We start from the raw sequence: 18,570 nt of genomic DNA on the forward strand, positions 1-18,570 counted from the left end.
ACATTTCTCTGCCTGCAGGTCTCTGTTCCTGCTTGCCTCCTCTTTTAGCTGAGTTTGTAAAGGCTTCAAAGGTGGATGCTGCCCTTCAGTGACATTTGGAGGGCTGATAGTGTTTTCAAAATCAAAAGCAAATGATGCTACCCTGACAGAGGGAAGAACAAGGTCAATCATGCTATGCAAATCAGCTGTTGGAGAAAATCAAAACAGAGGAATCTGCCAGCCCCACAGCATAGACTGAACATGAATAAACAAAACTTGATTCCTGCTTAATTTTATTCTCAGAGAAGGTGAAAGAGGAAAATATATAAGTGCAGAAATACTTAGGTAATGCCATGAATACAGCAATGACTGTATTGGAAACAAAGCTTAAACGATAATCTTGTTGCTATGAAGCCCTGCACGTTCAAGCTAAGTGTGCATCCCATCCAGAAGACAGAGCTGAGGACTTCTGAGGATCTAGCAGATTAAATGCTATGTGGGAAGGACCCTGGCTCTAAATATCTTTGCTCTCCTTTTATTAGGTTAGTGGTTTTTAGTTCTTGACAGAAACTTTCATAAAAAAATCCAGCCAGTTCTGAAAATTCACCTGTAATATCTCACAGCAGCTGAACTCTATTTGTTATTTCAAGACTTTTGTTACAGAAATGCCAGGCTGTATGGGAACTGCTGAATCACAGCCTGAACTTCTGATTGATCACCTGAGGCGAGCATTGAGTCAGCCACAGGAGCACAGGTGAAGGCAATTCTCCTGTGCTGCTGGAAGGGGTGGAGCCTGGCTGCACCTCTCCTAGACCCACTTAAGAGCTGACTGCCAGAGGGGAAGGATCTCTTCTGGAGATCTGCTTTTCTGGAGTTTCATGAGTGAGCCCAGGATACAGGTAAGCATTCTATCTTTTCTGCTTTGGTGTAATAACTATGTAGCTAAGCTCTTTGGTATACTGTAACATCTGTTTATTCATTGATTGTACACTTGGTGAGCCAGGCAGGCCAAATATGCTTTATGCTATGTCCTTTCTGTGGAATTTCTATAAATGGGTTGGGGGCAGAACATCACCCCTTTAAATAAAATGATCCCTGGACAAATCCCAGGTTTTCTGGGTTCTCCTTATTACTAATTAGCAACTGTAGTTGAGAAATGGGGCTCCCTGCATACTATGGGGAATGTTTCCTCATTCCACATGATGGAATACTTCCAGGAATTGGACGGAGACATTCTAACTACAAAAGAAAGGCGGTTAGCTACCTCCACGGTGGCATGGTCACCTTTAAATGCTTTAAATCAAGCTGAGATAAGAGCTGACACCTTAGAAAGTGAAAATCAGATATTAAAAGATTGTACTGAAAAACTAGAATGGGAACTTAATGTATTAACAGGGAAAAGACCAACTTTAGATTCCCTGATAGGTCAGGTCTGCAATATTTCAATAGATAATAACTACACCTCTGGAGTAATGGACCTGGTTGAACAGGAAAACAAAAACTCTAGATTTAGAGGTTCCACTTGTGGCAGATTCCTTGGAACTCCATCCTATTATAACCCAAAAGACAAAGCAAGTACAAGATCAACCAGCAGAGGTGCCCCCTGACCAATGGCCCCTGCCCAAATGCATTTACTCTTAATGGCTAGGCCATATACACCAACAGGACTAATGAATATGGTGCAGTGATTTCGGCAGAGGCTGAAAAAGTGTACCCATGTGGTTACTTAAATTATGGGATTCAGAGGTGGAAAGCATCATGGTTAATGGGCCAGAAGTATCAAAATTGGCCACCATGATGGTACACCCTGCCCTCAGACAGAGACTGTATGCTGCTGTTCAGTATAACAATGAGAACCATTCAGTAATAGACTGGTTAATGGCAACAACATGTTGCATGGTTTGGCCAAACAAATCAGATATTCCATTAAACACAGGATTATGGTCCTCCATGGAGGACCTTCAAAATTATATTTGTGAACTGGGCGTAAGAGAAGCGATATATGAGGACTAGTTTAAAAGCCCAGATATGGTAAAGTTCTCGGCAGGTATGCAAGATTTAATCTTACAGCAGGCCCCTTCTCACCCATATGTGACATTAGTTTCCATATTAAAGCCCCTGTTGGCCTCGAAGGCTGTGATTCAATAGGCTGCCCAGATAGTAGCTGATTTGGGGGAGATAGAGCATTTGTGCACTAGGCGTGATATTTGAGCAGTTGAAGAAGCAGAGGTGCTTCCAGTAGTTAAAACCGAGAGGCCACCTGTGCAGAATCCTCAGTCAGGACTCGTAAGGGTCTTGCAAAAACAAATGTTTAATGATCTCATTCAGGCTGGGGTCCAATTTGCAAAAATTGACTGCCAGCTTAGTCGCATCCTCCTTCAGCTGTGGATTGAAGGACAATCAGAGATTCCAGAATTACCCTAAGAAACCAAGGGTAAGAGATACAGAAAGTGTACCAATGATGATGAGGATTTCATTGTTCCCAATAGAAAAAAGAAGCCCCCTCAGGTGTCTCAGGCTACAGTGCCTGAGCCACCTGAAACTAAAGACTTGACTTTGGCTCAGTTCATGGAGTTGAAAATATTCTGGTCCTGGAAAAATGTCCAGAGTTATGGCACTTGTTGATACTGGAGCAGTAACATCAATTATCTACAGAGATCTGACCAAATTTGATGGAGACAGAGTGGTGATTGGTGGTTCTGGGGGACAGACTATTCCTGTCACCAAAACATGGTCGAAACTGAGGGTTAGGCATCTCCCACCCCGGGAGTATAAGGTATCTATTGTCCAAGTCCAGGAATACATCTTGGGCATAGATATTCTATGGGGTCTGGCTCTCCAGACAACTGTGGGAGAGTTCAGATTTTGACAGAGATGTATTAGTATCCAGGCGGTGCAGGCAATATTAAGAGACCATGTGAAACATGGGCCTATTTGCCTGCCGAAACTGTGCCGGATTACTAACGTAAGACAGTTAGACTTCCAGGTGGGCAGGATGAAATATCAAAAACGGTGCAGGAATTAGAAAAAGTGGGCATTATAAGACCTGCATACAGCCCATATAATTCCCCCATATGGCCTGTGCGGAAGTTGGATGGCACGTGGAGAATGATGGTGGATTATATAGAATTAAATAAGGTCATGCCGCCTATTCATGAGGCTGTACCCAATATTGCCTCCCTAATGGACACACTGAGTAGGGAGATTAAAAACCTATCATTGTGTCCTAGATTTAACAAATGTGTTCTTCAGTATCCCAATTGCTGAGGAATCACAAGATCAGTTTACGTGGGGAGGCAGGCAGTGGACCTTTCAGCTCCTGCCACAGGGGTATGTGCATTCACCAACGTATTGTCACAATCTAGTGGCGCGTGACCTGGCTGATTGGAAAAAAACTGATAATGTTAACCTGTATCACTATATTGATGATCTGCTGACATCTGACTCAATGGAGGCAGTAGGACAGGCGACGGATTCATTAACCGCTTATTTACAACAGAGGGGATGGGCTATAAATCCCCAAAAGGTGCAAGATCCAGGCCTGTTTGTAAAATTCCTGGGGGTGGTTTGGTCAGGAAAGACCAAAGTACTACACAGTGCTGTTGTAGATAAGGTTCAGGTGTTCCCAGTCCCTGCAACATTGAAGCAGCTGCAAGAGTTTCTAGGTGTATTGGGTTACTGGCATTCCTTTATACCTCACCTAGCGCAGCTGCTAAGGCCACTGTACAGGCTCAGAAAAAAGGGACAACTATGGGATTGGGGGAAAACAGAACAAGACGCTTTCCAACAGGCAAAACTGGCAGTTAAACAAGCCCAGGCATTGGGTATATTTGATCCTATCCTCCCAACCGAGTTGGACGTTCACGTCACTCAAGATGGCTTTGGTTAGGGCCTGTGGCAACACCAGAGTTCTATTTGGACCCCCCCATTGGTTTCTGGTCTCAGGTCTGGCATGGAGCAGATGAAAGATACAGTATGATTGAAAAACAGTTATTGGCTGCCTACTCTGCATTACAGGCAGTAGAGCCTCAAACAGCTGAAGTTTTAGTTAAAACCACTCTGCCGATTCAGGGGTGGGTGAAAGGTCTGACCCACCTTCCTAAGACAGGGGTGGCCCAAGCACAAACAATGGCATGATGGGTTGCCTATCTCAGCCAAAGGAGCAGTCTGTCTTCATCACCCTTGAACGAAGAACTTCAGAAGATCCTAGACCTGGTGACATATCACAGTGATGCACCAAAAGAAACACTGGTCTCTCCACCAGAGAAGAGTCACATTCAGGAGGGGAAAATATCCTATCCCTGAGGATGCCTGGTACACAGATGGGTTCAGCAAGGGCAGCCCAAGCAAGTGGAGAGCAATAGCGTACCATCCTTCCCTGAGACAATCTGGTTTGATGAGGGGAATGGTCAGAGCAGCCAATGGGCAGAACTGCGAGCTGTGTGGATGGTTATAACCAAGGAACTTGGTGATGGTATCTTGAGTATCTGTACAGATAGTTGGGCTGTGTACCGGGGGCTCACTCTTCAGATTGCACAGTGGGCCACCCAGGAATGGACTACCTATGCCTGGCTGATCTGGGACAAGGACATGTGGTTAGACATATGGAATACAGTCAAACACAGGACTGTATGTGTCTACTGTGTTTCTGGCCATCAGCCCCTACAGTCACTGGGATGAAGCCAACATGCTAGCCTGAGTTCGATGGATTGAGAATACACCATCTGAGAACATCACCCGTTGGTTCCATCAGAAGCTATAGCATGCAGGACAAAAGACCATATGGGCAACTGCTAAAGCATGGGGACTGCCTGTACAGCTACCTGATATCGTCCAGGCATGCTGGGATTGCAACACTTGCTCTGAGACCAAGATCATTGCCTGAAACAACAGCCCATCTTGCTAGAGGACACAATCGTCTCCAGCGATGGCAGGTCGATTACATTGGGTCCCTTCCTTGGTCTGAGGGGGTGAGATATGCCTTGACCTGCATCGACACTGCAAGTGGGCTACTGCAGGCCTATCCAGTGCCAAAAGCAAACCAGGCATATACCATCAAGGCACTCACTAAACTGATCTCTGCCTATGGGACACCTCAAGTCATCAAGAGCGACCAAGGGACTCATTTTACTGGTGCAATGATACAATGCTAGGCAGAAGAAAATAACATTGAATGGCGATTCCACCTGCCATATAATCCAATGGGGGCAGGCCTCATTGAATGTTATAATGGTATTCTTAAGGCTGCCCTGAAGACAGACTCCCAGTCCCTGCAGGGGTGGATGAAAAGACTCTGTGAAACCTTGCGGGACCTGAATGAAAGACCCCGAGATGGCAGACCCAGGGCCCTGAGAATGTTGCAGGCAACATGTGCTACCCTGCTTAGGATCCAAATTACAGGCACTGATAATCAGATAAGACACCAGATTGGTAATGAAAATGATCTTCTGCTCCCTGCCCCTGAGAATTTAGATCCAGACACCCATAGAATAAAATGGCCTTGGAAGGTGCAGGTAGGACCTGCAGGTGGTGTGGCCTACTTGCACCTTGGGGGAGATTATTGGAGGTGGGAGGCTCAATAGTCACTCCAGTAATAGGTACATGGCCTACTGATATTGTGGTCAACACTCCAATCTTCATTGCTAAAGGGGCTCCCATCCTGTCCCTATGACAGATCAGGACACCCCCTTTGGTGCCTGATATTATTATGCAGCTGCAGACATCTGGCTAGAAGGTGTGGTACAGGCGGCCAGGATGTGCCCCTATACAAGCCAAAGTGTTGACCCAGGATAGAAACACAGTCTCTATCTTGCCCTGGAGAGCAGACCTTCCCCTCCTAGTACCTCTGTATTACTCCCTGTAAGTCTTCGAGCCTTCAGGCTCACCAGAACGAATGAAATATAATCAAAGCGTTTCAGTGTTACTGTCAGATCATGGGCAACACCTGCTGATGGTGTACATGGGACTGATGGAACATAGGATGGACCTGCAACTCACGACCACATGCCTCCAGTAACATCGAAGAATACGAATGTTCACTGACCGTCACTCATCTAGAATTGTACCAACATGTGTCACGATGGAAATTGTATAAGCATTGCGATATAGCAAATCTCTGTATTAGGAAAAGCTTACCCTTTGGACAACCTGATCACTGGTTCACTCTGTGGAGGGTGGAGTGTGTGAGAACTGCTGAATCACAGTCTGAACCTCTAATTGATCGCCTGAGGAGAGCAATGAGTCAGCCACAGGAGCACAGGTGAAGGCAATTCACCTGTGCTGCTGGAAGGGGTGGAGCCTGGCTGCACCTCTCCTAGACCCATTTAAGAGCTGACTGCCAGTGGGGAAGGATCTCTTCTGGAGATCCACTCTGCTGGAGTTTCATAAGTGAGAGTAAGTGGGTAAGCATCCTATCTTTTCTGCTTTAGTGTAATAACTATGTAGCCAGGCTCTTTGGTATACTATAGCATATGTATATTCATTGATTGTACATAGGTGCTTGTAAAACATCTCAAATTATGATCATTTTTCCACCAGTTACTCTATTCAGTATCCTAAGTAGCTGAAAGAAAGTGATTTTGACTCCGGTGCTTATGGAAAGAATGGACACAATGCCGTACTCTTTTTCAGTTCAAGTTTTACTCCCAATTGCACAAAGGTTGAAAAGGTTTTCAGAGGTTGAAAGTCTGTATAATAATTTTAGTTTCATGTATAAAACCACAACCAGAGGATACAGGAATTGTGTGATGGTTCCAACATGCAGCATGGAAGTGTCATACAAACTAATTTTATCTTATACAATGTTTTTCTTCTACATTCTCTGCTTCTCCAATGATAACTGTACAACACCTGCAGATTCGTAAGGTTAAAATATCTTTGATAAGATACCACATCATGGAAGATTCCAATGAATTTGTACAGTTTACAGTACAAAATAATGACAAGTCAGAGCATTGCTAAGAGGTTTATTCGGAAGCTTTTACTTTCAGTTCTTATATCACAAAAGACGTTTAATGTTTACAACAAGTATTAGAAACTGAGATGTTTTTATTTCTACTATTATAAAAGTAACAGAGGAGACCATTCTGAGCCATCTTCAAAATGCAGACCAATCTTTTTTTGTATATAAACTGTACACAAAAAACAAGGCACTATACATTTTTGGATATTAAAGTAGAAAGGTTGATTCGCATAGTTTCTCAGGAAATCCATGCTATAAATACAAACGCTTTGTTCAGTTTAGCACCTGAAGCAGCACTGAGAACAATTCATTGCCTATTGCAAAGAGAAACTTTTCAGAATGCGCAAGAGATACATATTGGTGGTATAGCTAATTCAGTACAAGCAACTGCCATCCAGCTACTGTTCTGTAGTTCTGACATTAAAGTCTTGAAAGTGAATATATATTGCATTGTTAAATACATACTTGTTCTATGTGTTTATATAAATATAAATTCTTTGTAATCCACAAACTAACAAAATAACACTTTACAAAGAGAACTTCTTCAAAAACAAAAATGGCAAGTATTGGAGATAGCCAGAGGACAGCTACAGCAGTAGCTGAAGAAACTACTGTTTAAGTGCATAGGAGAGCTGAGCTTAAACATAACCTTCAAAGTCAAAATTGAAAATTCCATTTCCAAAGAGTTCTCTTGGCCTTTTACAATATTACACACCTCCAGATAGGTAGTCACTAATAATTTCAGATTACCTTTATTTATTTTGTAAATGTGGAGCACAGTTTTGCTAAAGGGCATAGAAAGTGAAAACGGACATCCCTTTGGTGCTCAATTCAATAGAAACGGCTTAAAAAAGTCCTTTTGCCTTCTTCAAATTAACCTGCTTCCAAGATGGCAGTGCGTTATACTCTTCTCTTGTCATCTCTAATGCAACCTGCATTGAAAACAAGAGGATACACCACTAGTAAGGCATGCAGCAAAACCATCAAATGACTTAACAGCAAGGTTAGACAGATACACACAGAGCATCAGTGTACCCATTCTCTCCTTACCTCAAAGTCCTCATCTGAAAGATAAATTTCAAGCTTCAGAGGATCAACTCCCTCAGGTAAAGGCCTGGCTAAGAGATCAGCTAGGGGATACACAGTTTTACACAGCTTGGCCAGCACATCTTCTACAAGGATTATCTGATTAGAAACATCAGCATCCTATGGGAGAGAAAGAAAACTAAGTTCAGGATCACAGTGCTGAAACCATCAGCTGCTTGTGTCACTCTGAGGACCGCATGGGATCAACCTGCACTGCCTGGCTCACAGAGCACAGAGCTGTACCTGTAGGTCTGCACATTGCCTACCAGCCTTGCCTACAACCATTTCACAGCCACAGTAATGTCTGCACTTTGCAGAAGGAATTCCTGCACTTTAAGAATCTCAGCTTAAGGTCAACTTCTGTGTTTAGTCATGAATCCAGCAGTTTCCTCTCTGGATTGCTGCAGAAGATTTACAAAGAAGCAAATGTGATTTGCCTTGAGATTCCCCTTCAATGAAGGCTTTTAAAACAGTCGTGTAATTCAGCTGTGATTGTGCTTCCCAGGTGGGGAAGTTCATGCTTCATGGGGCAGAGCTGAAGGTTGCTGCCTGTTCCCAAAGTTGAAACAGTTATTCTGCTAAATGCTAACAACCATTTCTACGAGAAGATTCAAACAGCACTTCATTCCAGCCCTGTTTTTAACAAAAAACAGCGTGAGAAGTTACACGAAGAAGAACTGGGAATGCCTCTGATAGCCATGCTCACAGTCAAAATTTGGCTATGTTGTAGGTTGTTGTGCAGACTCTTAAACCACACTTTAATAGGCTCGCTCTTGGGTTTTGGGGCTTGACATCACAAAATAGCAATGTTACTGGCAACACAAGACAATTACTAGCAATAGGAAACAGTGCACACTGTGAAAGTATTTACCATTTCTGTGATCTCTGCAATGTCTTCCCTGTGTTCCCAACTTGGGAACATGTTAGTGAAGGTCAGAGGCTCTAGGCCGGCGTGAATGAGATAGGATTTTGGGGGCTTCTTTACATTTTTTCCTAAAAACATTCAAAACACAAAAAAGAGAAATTAAAAGTGGTACCGCACTTCCTGGTATCATCTGCTAAAAAGAACTACCCTGTAGGTAGATGAGTAATTTGAGGCATTAGGAATACATATTATCATGATTTCTTTTACACATATTGGGGCATCTTCTAACGTGGGATTGTTGTTTTTTGTTTGTTGTTTGTTTGTTTTTGGTGTTTTGACATGTGAGAATGTGTAAACTGTCCTCAACTTGGGATCCTGACATTTGAATAGTCATTTTGTCACAGCAAATTCAAAGGAACAGGATCTGAAAGTTAAAAAGAAGAACTGCAATAGCTAGGTGGCAAATTCTGCTGATGTTTAAATTTGTATAAAACGTGTGAGAGAACACTATATATGGCGATAAGGCCTGTCTAGGAGTGATGCCATGTAAGAGAAAGGGTTGAAGTCATTACACCAAGAACAGCTGAATAAAGGCCCTGTTGAATGAATTCATACCACAAAGATTCAAAAGCACCAACAAACTCAAATGCCCTTGGAAAGAGGCAGACAGGCAGTCGGGGTGGGGAGGAGCTATCATTCTAAAAAATATCGTACCTTCTCTTTAGTTGGGTTAAAACAAATCACTCTAATCAGACTGTTTTTGCAGACAGAAGATAGAAAAGCTGAACATGTTGCCAAGTCCAGAATCAGGAGAAACTAACAGAGCAGTATCACACAACCTCGCTTCTGAAAGCTGTATCTTCTTGCAAAATTCCATATGTAATTCTGGAGCATCTTTAACAAATTAGGATTTACTCAAGACAATATCAATCTGCTAAAGAAGACTTTGTTTAGTCTCCACCATATGGTCTTCATTTTTGTGGGAAGATCTGAAAGAACGTGGCCACCTACCCTCTGCTAAGGAGCACCCCACAGCACTGATGCAACACCTATGCTGAACGCAAATGGAGAACACGGCTGGACATCGTTGTTCCAGTAAGCTTGCAAAATGCAAGCTTGGCTTAATATCAGGTATTGGTAGCAAGCTGATTAGAGAGAGCATGTTAGCATGAAATTGAACAGTAGAGAAAAAGCTCTATGGAGCAGTCAAACAAATGTATTAGAATGGGAATGCTCTAACAATTTAGACAGGAGGTTTATTATCTGAATACTTGATGTTAAGTCCTCTTTCCCACATGTTTGCACTGTGGTTTATTTGTTCACTCTACCATGAATGATTCAACAAGTACTTAAAAATTCAAGAGGTACTTTAAAACTCTGTGTTTCAAAAATATGCCCATCTGCTCTGGTTGAACTGCTCCTGTCTCAGTAATTCAGTCAAGAGACAAAAGGAGAGCTGTGTTTGATAATGGGCCAGTATAGGCATAACCATCTCGTAAGACTGACTTCCTACAAAAGCAGATAAACAATCTCATTGCATGAACTCTGCCCTCATCACAAGCTTGTCTCCACAGTCAGTCACTGATGGTCAGACCAGTTTTTCTCTCTCCTGGCTGTCTGCAGTTCAGTACTCCAGACTGCTGACTTAATGGATAGAAACCACAGAAAATTGTTTCATGATGTTCTGATGAATTAAATTAAAATTTATGCATAAGGAGAATTGTTAGGTATATTCAAGGGATATTCAGAGGAGGTAATCAATCTTTTTCATAACATCATGTGGTTAAACATTGCAAGCCAGGAAAGAGAGGAGTGAGAGGGAAATATAGGATGAAAGAAATGGAGAAAGAAGAATAGAAGTGTCTTCTTATGCTTCTAATCACTCTACCTATATACCAATCAGAATATTTCCTACAATTAATCACTTGGTTTCTAATCTCACCCTCTTAATAAGTAATGACACATAAGATCTAGTCAGCCCTGGTAGCCTGATGCAATGAAATTTTGAACTAGTTGACAGAACAGCCCAACGCTAGATCATGGAAGTGATGGGCCAGCAAAAAAGGTCCCATTCTATGATTCTGTGACATCAACTTAGGCACAGAAATAGTACAAGTAGTATTGATCTTTAAGGGTAGTAAACTTGCTCTGTACCCATCCAACCAAAGAGGAAAAAGCTCTTACTGCTGCAAAGTTATAGTCAGAGGCTAAAAAGTTAGCACCCAGCAAAAAAACCTATGATATGTATGCTATACTTCAGACCCACGAGGAGTCACTGAAGAGCTTTTAACTGTGCAAACTGAGATGCAGCAAATTTAACCCCCTTTTCTCATCATCTAAGTCAGAGATGTTCAAGAAATCTAGAAAAGTATCCGAACTTCAACACGTGTATCAGATTCCATTTTTTGCTGGGGCCAGAAAACATGATTTTTACTGCCAGAAGATTACAGCACTGCATAGGAAACACAGCCTGGGGGGATCTTATTTCCATCTCTCTCACTGCCTACTGAGCAACTCCAGGCATTTCACTGTATGGGCTCTGTTCCTCTATGCTGACATTCACTTCTGCTGGGAAGCATACTGTATGAAACGATCTCAGAGGTGCATATAATCATTCATTCTGACTGGCAAAAAAAGACCAACCTGGGGGGATGTAGTGGGAGAAGGAAGTGGCTAGCCTCTTCTTTAGTAATTCAGCCATCCCTGCTAAAGACGTTTCCATCTACTGCTTTGACTGTAGCACCCTACTCCTAAACATATGCTGTTGTTTGGCTGGACAGTGACAGGGACACCAGAAAATCAACTACACTGAGCAGTAATACAGTCTCAGAAGGGTCTCTGATGCTGGTTTTCAGCTGTCTCCTGCCAGGTGTTACCAGTTTCCCTCAGTGGCACCAGGCCACTGAACAGAATCATAGAGTGGCCTGGGTTGAAAAAGAACACAATGATCATTTAGTCTCACCCCCCTGCTATGTGCAGGGTCACCAACCACCAGACCAGGCTGCCCAGAGCCACATCCAGCCTGGCCTTGAATGCCTCCAGGGATAGCACATCCACAACCTCCAGGCAACCTGTTCCAGTGTGTGAAAAACTTCCTCCTAATATGTAACCTAAATCTCCCCTGTCTCAGTTTAAAACCATTCCCCCTTGTCCTATCACTATCCACCCTCATTAACAGCCGTTCCCCTCCTGTTTATATGCTCCCTTCAAGTACTGGAAGGCCACAATGAGGTCTCTCCGGAGCCTCCTCTTCTCCAAGCTAAACAAGCCCAGTTCCCTCAACCTTTCCTCACAGGAGAAGTGCTCCAGCCCTCTGATCATCTTGGTGGCCATTCTCCTCTGGACCCCTTCCAAGAGCTCAACATCTTTCCTGTACTGGGGGCCCCAGGCCTGGATACAGTACTGCAGATGGGGCCTCACAAGAGCTGAGGAGAGGGGGACAAAATAGAATAGAAACATAGCAATTGCTTCTATTCCTATTAGACCTGCAGACTGGGAAGGAGACCGGTTTTATCTTTATAAGGATGGAATCCAACATGGATATTGCTTTTTCTCTTCAAACAAATGCCTATAGGAAAAGATGACAGTTGTCACGAGTTCCGTCACAAGTTGTAAAGATTATTTGCTACAGAAAAAAAATAATCAGTGTCATCATGAGATCAGCCTTTCCTTGCACGAGGACACAGTTTGCACCAGTTAGTAACTTGGCTAACTTGTTCCAGTGAGAATTGCTCTGCGCTGACCAAACATGGCTGTTACTATGCCTTCTTCTCTCCCCACCTTTCTTTATTCATCCTCTGTTGGAAGATGCAAGATCTGTTTCCAGTCTCACATAACCTTAGATGAAATGAGATGAAAGCACTGCAACGTTTCAAAGAAACTCTACTAGTGCAGAAATGAATCTGGCCAGATGACTCTTACATGACCATCAATTACAGCTTGAATCACTGCACGCTGAGCAGCAGTAACTCTGCCTTGTAGAAATGAGTCTAGGAAACTACTGAGCAAGGGCCTTAGCTCTGTGTTCCAGCTTTTCCAATAGCCATCTATTTCTGTGTGACACTTGTTCTTGATCTTCAGTCTTTCCATCTCCCCCCATAAATCAAAACCCAGTTATATCAGCAAAAAGTATTTTCATTCAGTCTTTTGACACACATAAGCTTATGAAATCTAAGAGGAGCTAGAGAGAAAGCAAGTTTAAGAGGCTCTGTTCTCAGAATTCCCTTTTAGAAATCTGATGTCTGAACTATGCTCCCACAGTGAGAACACAGGGAGAAAAAAAGCCTTTTCTGTGAGAAATGGGTCACCAGAGAAAAGTGGCAACTTGGGAATAATGGCATTACTGGACAAATTATTTGCTAATAAGGAGTGGAGAATGTATCTTCAAATACACTGATGTTTATCAGAGGAGCACCTAACTGAGCAGCCCCTAGCTTGGGACAGAAAAGAGTGGTACACACAGAACAGCCAGGCACAGCCATCTGTTACCTTTGCAGTACTGGAGCACTGTCTCCATGGCGCATTTCCTGTCTGTAGCCCATCTGATTCGAGCTGATCCAGCAATTTTGTTTTCCACAGGCCACCAGCCTTGCCACAGGTACACTTCATGGTGATTGTCAACAAGGAACAGTGCTATGCAGGAAAAAAAAAAAAAAAAAAGCAAATCTGCCATTACCACTCACTAGTTCTTGGAATTCCCTGAACAACATCAACCTCACATGCTTGTCTGCATCAGAACAGGATCATTTTGAAGCTTACCAATCCCATTTGTTATTCATCCAGCTGAACCTCAGCTGAACTCTGATTTTCTGATATAAACAAGGTATTTTTATTGCAAGCTTTTGGGATACAAATATATTTGATTAATTCTCAGCATATTTATCATGGAGAAATTACTCATTACTTAATGGTGTATAAACATCACATACACACATTTTCCTGCTATAAATCAAGTTAGAAGTGATTATGGTAACTGAGTTGCTGCCCAAGGCATGATACAGTTATCTGTTTTTCAGTTGCAGAAGTATATTAAAGCAGATACCTGGCTGTGGGGCAGTGTAAAGATCCTCTTGCAAGAAGGGCATAGAATTGATGACAGCAGGGTCTCTTGAAGGGTAAACGAACTCAGTGGCTGAGAATTCTCCTGAAGAACTACTGAGGCTGAACAGGCGGGGGGTGAAATTAAACTTTCCTGGATCTTGAAAGAATAAAAACAAGAAAAAAAGATTTTTCAGTAGGAAATGATGTAGATGAATGTATTAAAAATATATATATATATATTTAGAGCGACTGTAAATTCTGTTTTTTTCAAAAATCAAGAAAGATAACCAGATGTCTTGGGGGACTGGCAGCAGCTGTGATGAACTTGAGCTAAAAGGCTGGCTGCCATCAGTTTGAATGTGACCCTGGCTAGTTACTATCAGCCATTTCATAACTGGCTGTTTCACAGCTTAAGTGAAGCAAGCCCTTCTCAAAGCCTACTTTCCACTTTGTAAATCAATTCTCCTGCTACCCTTGCTGGCAGTTTTAAAGCAAAGACTGGACAAGAATAGCTCCCTAATTCCTTCAGAACAGAAGTAAAATGTGTAGGTAACAGCATAAACTGTTACTCCATGCTGCATAAACACAGAGGGGCTGCAGAAGGAGGTGAGAAGAAAATGAAACACTTGTTTTCCAGCACTTTCTTTCTAGAAGAGTATTGCTTAACTTGGTAGAGGTTGGGACTTTTTTGTTAGCAACTCATTGAAGGGAAGAAGTTCTTCAAAACCTCTACATTAAATCTGACAATACTATAGACCAGTAAAGTAAACTGGAAGTGCCAAACTCAGGAGTGCAGGTCTACCTTGCAACATGCAATCATAGGTCTTTCGATCTCGCCTTCCTAATGCATCCCAGAATCCCAAAGGCTCTGACCCTTCATCACATTCATGTATTGTCACCTTGCTGCTGCTGTGCAGCCCTGCTTCCAGCGGACATCTGCAAAACACAAAGAGAGTGAATCCAATTTTTCTCCCTGTCCCAATTACCACCACACAAACTTACTGGCTCAGGTTTTACTAGAACCCAAAACAACCTCATAGGCTTTTTGCACATTGTGTCATCATGATCTTTTGGAAAATGATGATAAAAGTTATAAGTAAACAAGACACAGAATTTCAACACTCATAGCATCACATACCCAAGGAGGAGTAGACGCTCACATGAGCTCACTGTTCAAGTTTGTAATTACTGCTGTCCTCCTTGCACACTTTCTTAAATCCATTTCCAATCTTATTCACAAGGCACATCTTCCCCTTGTTTCTAATCCTGTCAGCTGGGATTTAGTTTGTTACTCAAATATGGAGATTCTCCCTCCATGTGGAAAGATGTTTTTTGCAACTATAATTAGTACAGTAGGATGAATAAGTGGATTTCACCTGAAGTGATCACGGGACACATTTTCCCCACTCCAGTGAATCAGATACCTGCTATTCCCCCTTCTTATCAAGCATGCACATACTGCAATTGTACTCAGAGAACAGCTTTATTTATTTCAATTGTTAAACGAGGCAGACTATTTTAAATAAGTTGGTAGTTTATATAAACATCTCTAAAATATAGGTCAGACACTCACTGTTCTTTTATTTTATTGGCTGCTGTTCTTCCTACATCCTTGGTGTGAGATTGTGCTTTGCAGCCATGCCACAGATAGATAAGAGCTTTATTTATATTGAGGACAATCATGGATGTCCGGGAACGCAGGCTGCTGCAGTGACATGCTACTTCAAGTAAGTTTCCTTCATTGGGAACTTCTCCTCGCACACAATATAGTCTCCAGTCACCTGGGGCAGACAGGAACAGTGAAGTGGTATTATATAGTCATACTGAATTGAAAATTCAAGACCTCTGCTCTGGAACAGCTGTTTTCTTACCAGATGAATTTCACATGTTGTTCTCCTCTATTGTTACAGAATGAACTAAGCATCAGGTTTGGCTAAAATTACTTGAGAAACTTCTGCAGAAAAAAGTGCCTTATGAAACCTTGCTATGAGAGAGACTTCAAGAGTAACGTCTGCTCTGTTAAGAGCAGAAGAGTCAAGATTCTGTTCCTTTTTAACTTGCAGGAACAAAAAGGGAAACAAACCAAGTAGTCTTTCTGTTCAGCATCTCCTTCTCTGTGCACCTTAGGCACAGCAGGTCGCATTCAGAAGAGAATTGGAAAATTTCCAAGCTACATCAAGGAATATGTTGTAAAGTGCAATGAATGGGTAACAAAAGCTAATTTTGCATTAGTCACAGAACTGCTCATAAAAATGCTCTTTTTCCTGGAGTATGTAGAAAAGAACATTTTAACACAAAGAGGCACTTTGCTTAATTAAAAACCAACTAAAACAATTTATGCATGCATCAATACAATGAAGTCAGCTTGCTCTTGGCTGACAAAGTTCACTCTAAGCCCAGGGAAGCTATAAACTACCTTGACAGCAAAGCAGTCTCATGGTATTCATGGCATTCATGGCTCTTTTCTACAGAGTATGGTAGTTGAGACTGAACACAAAGTCCTTCACAACAGGTTAAAAAAAGACTGTGGGGCAGAAACTCTTAACGAACGGTAATTTACTTTGTGCGTTTTCTTCTTCCTCTTCCCTTCTTCCAGCATGCACAATCATCCCTCCTTGGAAGCACTGCAGGAAGCATGGCGGTTCTTTCCCTTGAAGAACTTGTACCTGGAAATTGGAAAGCACCACTATGCATTAAAAAAAATGAAGCAACCATATAGTCTTGGGAGAACTATTCCCTGTGGTTTATTAAAAATTATATAGCTACAGCCATCCACAAAGACGGCTTTCCTTGCACTTGGCTGAATATCGTTGAAATTACCATATGTGCTGACATGCAATGAGTTTCATATGTGACCTAGATCTTAAAAGAAACCTCTATCTGGAATCCAACAATTAAGAGTTTCAGAGGATAAAAAATACCAAATAAACTTTAATTTATATTAGTTTAATTTACCATTATTTGAATTCTTTACAAGACTGGGCCATCTTGCCTGATATTCTTTGAAACTGTTTGGGAAATACTGTAGGAACTCAGGAAGGCTTAAAATCTGCTGTAAAACTGGCTTATGTGACAACATGCACATTCTTTGTTAAATTCTGATTGTGAAACTCAGATAGCAAATTGTTAAATCAGCTAGGTTGCACAGCATCCCACACACTGAGTCACATGGTGTTTGCAAATCTTCTCTGTGAACTCACGGCTTAGTAGTCATGTTTACACTGCTGCTCAAGAATTAATTACAATTAATTACAGCTTTATCAAGGTACAGAGATTAACTTTAAATCTCCTAATTTTGTGTGCTCTTACCAGCAATGCTGAACTCAGCCTAGCAACCAAGTCTATACTCTTTAAATTAGCTGTATGTGCAGTAGCTAGAATTTTTGCAAAATAAGGCAATCTCCTCCATAATGACAGAGTAAACAAATTGAAAATTTGACTTCAAATGTATTTTCATGTTTTAGCCTTGCAGAAAATGCTCCTGACAGAGTTCAACAAAACAGAGTGCTTCTCCTGCTCCCAGTGCTAGGAACACATTCTGTTATCTGGATACATGGAAAGGGAAGGCACAAATTTCTTTCACTGTGCTTCACTTCTCTCTAAGAGGGAGGAGAGAAGATGTCTTTCCTCAGCCATTCTCAGAAATACAGTCTTTGTAAGTGAGAGAAATGAAGATCCATAAAGAAGACTGATGCGTCTCTGGAAGCTGGACTAAAGGCAAAAGTAATTTTGAAGGCTAGCTAATTTCACCTGAAAGGATATCATTACAGAAAGAGAGTAGGCAAAAAAGATCACCCATGCTTTCTGCCAGGACTTGCCACAGTCTTGCCAGGGCTCCCACCAAGATCTGCAGGAAGCTCACCTGTGCTCCTCTCTCCTCATCAAGTTCCACTGTCATCAGTGCCGATGTCCCTTTCTCACTCACTGTGGAGTGCCTTCCTTGCCAAAAGAAATACACGCATTTCTCTTTTCCAACCGCTCTTACTTGTTGCTCTCCTTTTTGTCTGCTTCCAACTGCAAAACAGAAAGCACATGTTGAAGAAAGTATGTTGTCTACAGGTTTAAGTGGCACGTGGTTTAATCTCATCTGCCAGCTCAACACTATCCTGGCCGGAACAGGAAAGATGAAACAACCAATTGGAGGAGCATCAGTCCACCAAGCCAGCATGCTCTTACGCAAAGCTGGTATTACCTCACTGGGTGGATGTAAGCCCAAGTGCAGAGATGCTCACGTAAGCCAAAAAGAGAGAACATATAGAAAGAAGTGGTAGTATCTGGAGCAAAATCACTAACAATCACTTGAGCAAATTAGCATGTGAAATGGTATGTCCCATCAAGTTACCAGGAGAGTGCTTAATGGCTCATTTTCCACATTACACACTGTTCTTTGGCAGCAAAAGAACTGGCTGCTGAGCAGTACTGGAAATAGCAACAGTTGAGAAAGCTACGGGCATAAAAGAAAACTCTTGGTGAAGGAAAACTGCAGAACAAAAGAAATCAAACAAGTATTCTGCAGTCATAAAAGAGACTATTTGGTAAGCTTTTTAAAATGATGTTTAGAGTAAGTGAAGTTCAACAATAAAACTAGTTATGGAATATTTTATTCTTACTGGTGAATAGTAGAAAACATATAATTAAT

General features: G+C 42.0%; 2 protein-coding genes across 27 annotated transcripts in view; one reads left to right on the top strand and one right to left on the bottom strand.

Moving 5' to 3' along the window:
- Positions 1-18,570, top strand: part of ZNF438 (zinc finger protein 438) — a 128,007-nt gene that overhangs the window by 86,074 nt on the left and 23,363 nt on the right. The window contains exons 10-11 of the transcript XR_014884195.1: positions 643-878; positions 9,658-10,022. The gene's annotated coding sequence lies outside the window, so the exon portion shown is untranslated. The remainder of the gene's footprint in view (positions 1-642; positions 879-9,657; positions 10,023-18,570) is intronic.
- Positions 6,600-18,570, bottom strand: part of SVIL (supervillin) — a 130,598-nt gene continuing 118,627 nt past the window's right edge. For all 26 annotated transcript variants that reach the window (XM_085227142.1, XM_085227141.1, XM_085227134.1 and 23 more), the window contains 9 exons: positions 17,794-17,945; positions 16,492-16,597; positions 15,505-15,712; positions 14,734-14,867; positions 13,933-14,088; positions 13,380-13,523; positions 8,898-9,019; positions 7,991-8,146; positions 6,600-7,872 (listed from right to left, as the gene is read on the bottom strand). In XM_085227142.1, coding sequence (XP_085083268.1) covers positions 7,786-7,872; positions 7,991-8,146; positions 8,898-9,019; positions 13,380-13,523; positions 13,933-14,088; positions 14,734-14,867; positions 15,505-15,712; positions 16,492-16,597; positions 17,794-17,945 — 1,265 coding nt within the window. In that variant the 3' untranslated portion in view covers positions 6,600-7,785. The remainder of the gene's footprint in view (positions 7,873-7,990; positions 8,147-8,897; positions 9,020-13,379; positions 13,524-13,932; positions 14,089-14,733; positions 14,868-15,504; positions 15,713-16,491; positions 16,598-17,793; positions 17,946-18,570) is intronic.

The sequence above is a fragment of the Meleagris gallopavo genome, chromosome 6, assembly GCF_905368555.1.
Source record: "Meleagris gallopavo chromosome 6, MGAL_WU_HG_1.1, whole genome shotgun sequence".
Lineage (NCBI taxonomy): Eukaryota > Metazoa > Chordata > Aves > Galliformes > Phasianidae > Meleagris > Meleagris gallopavo.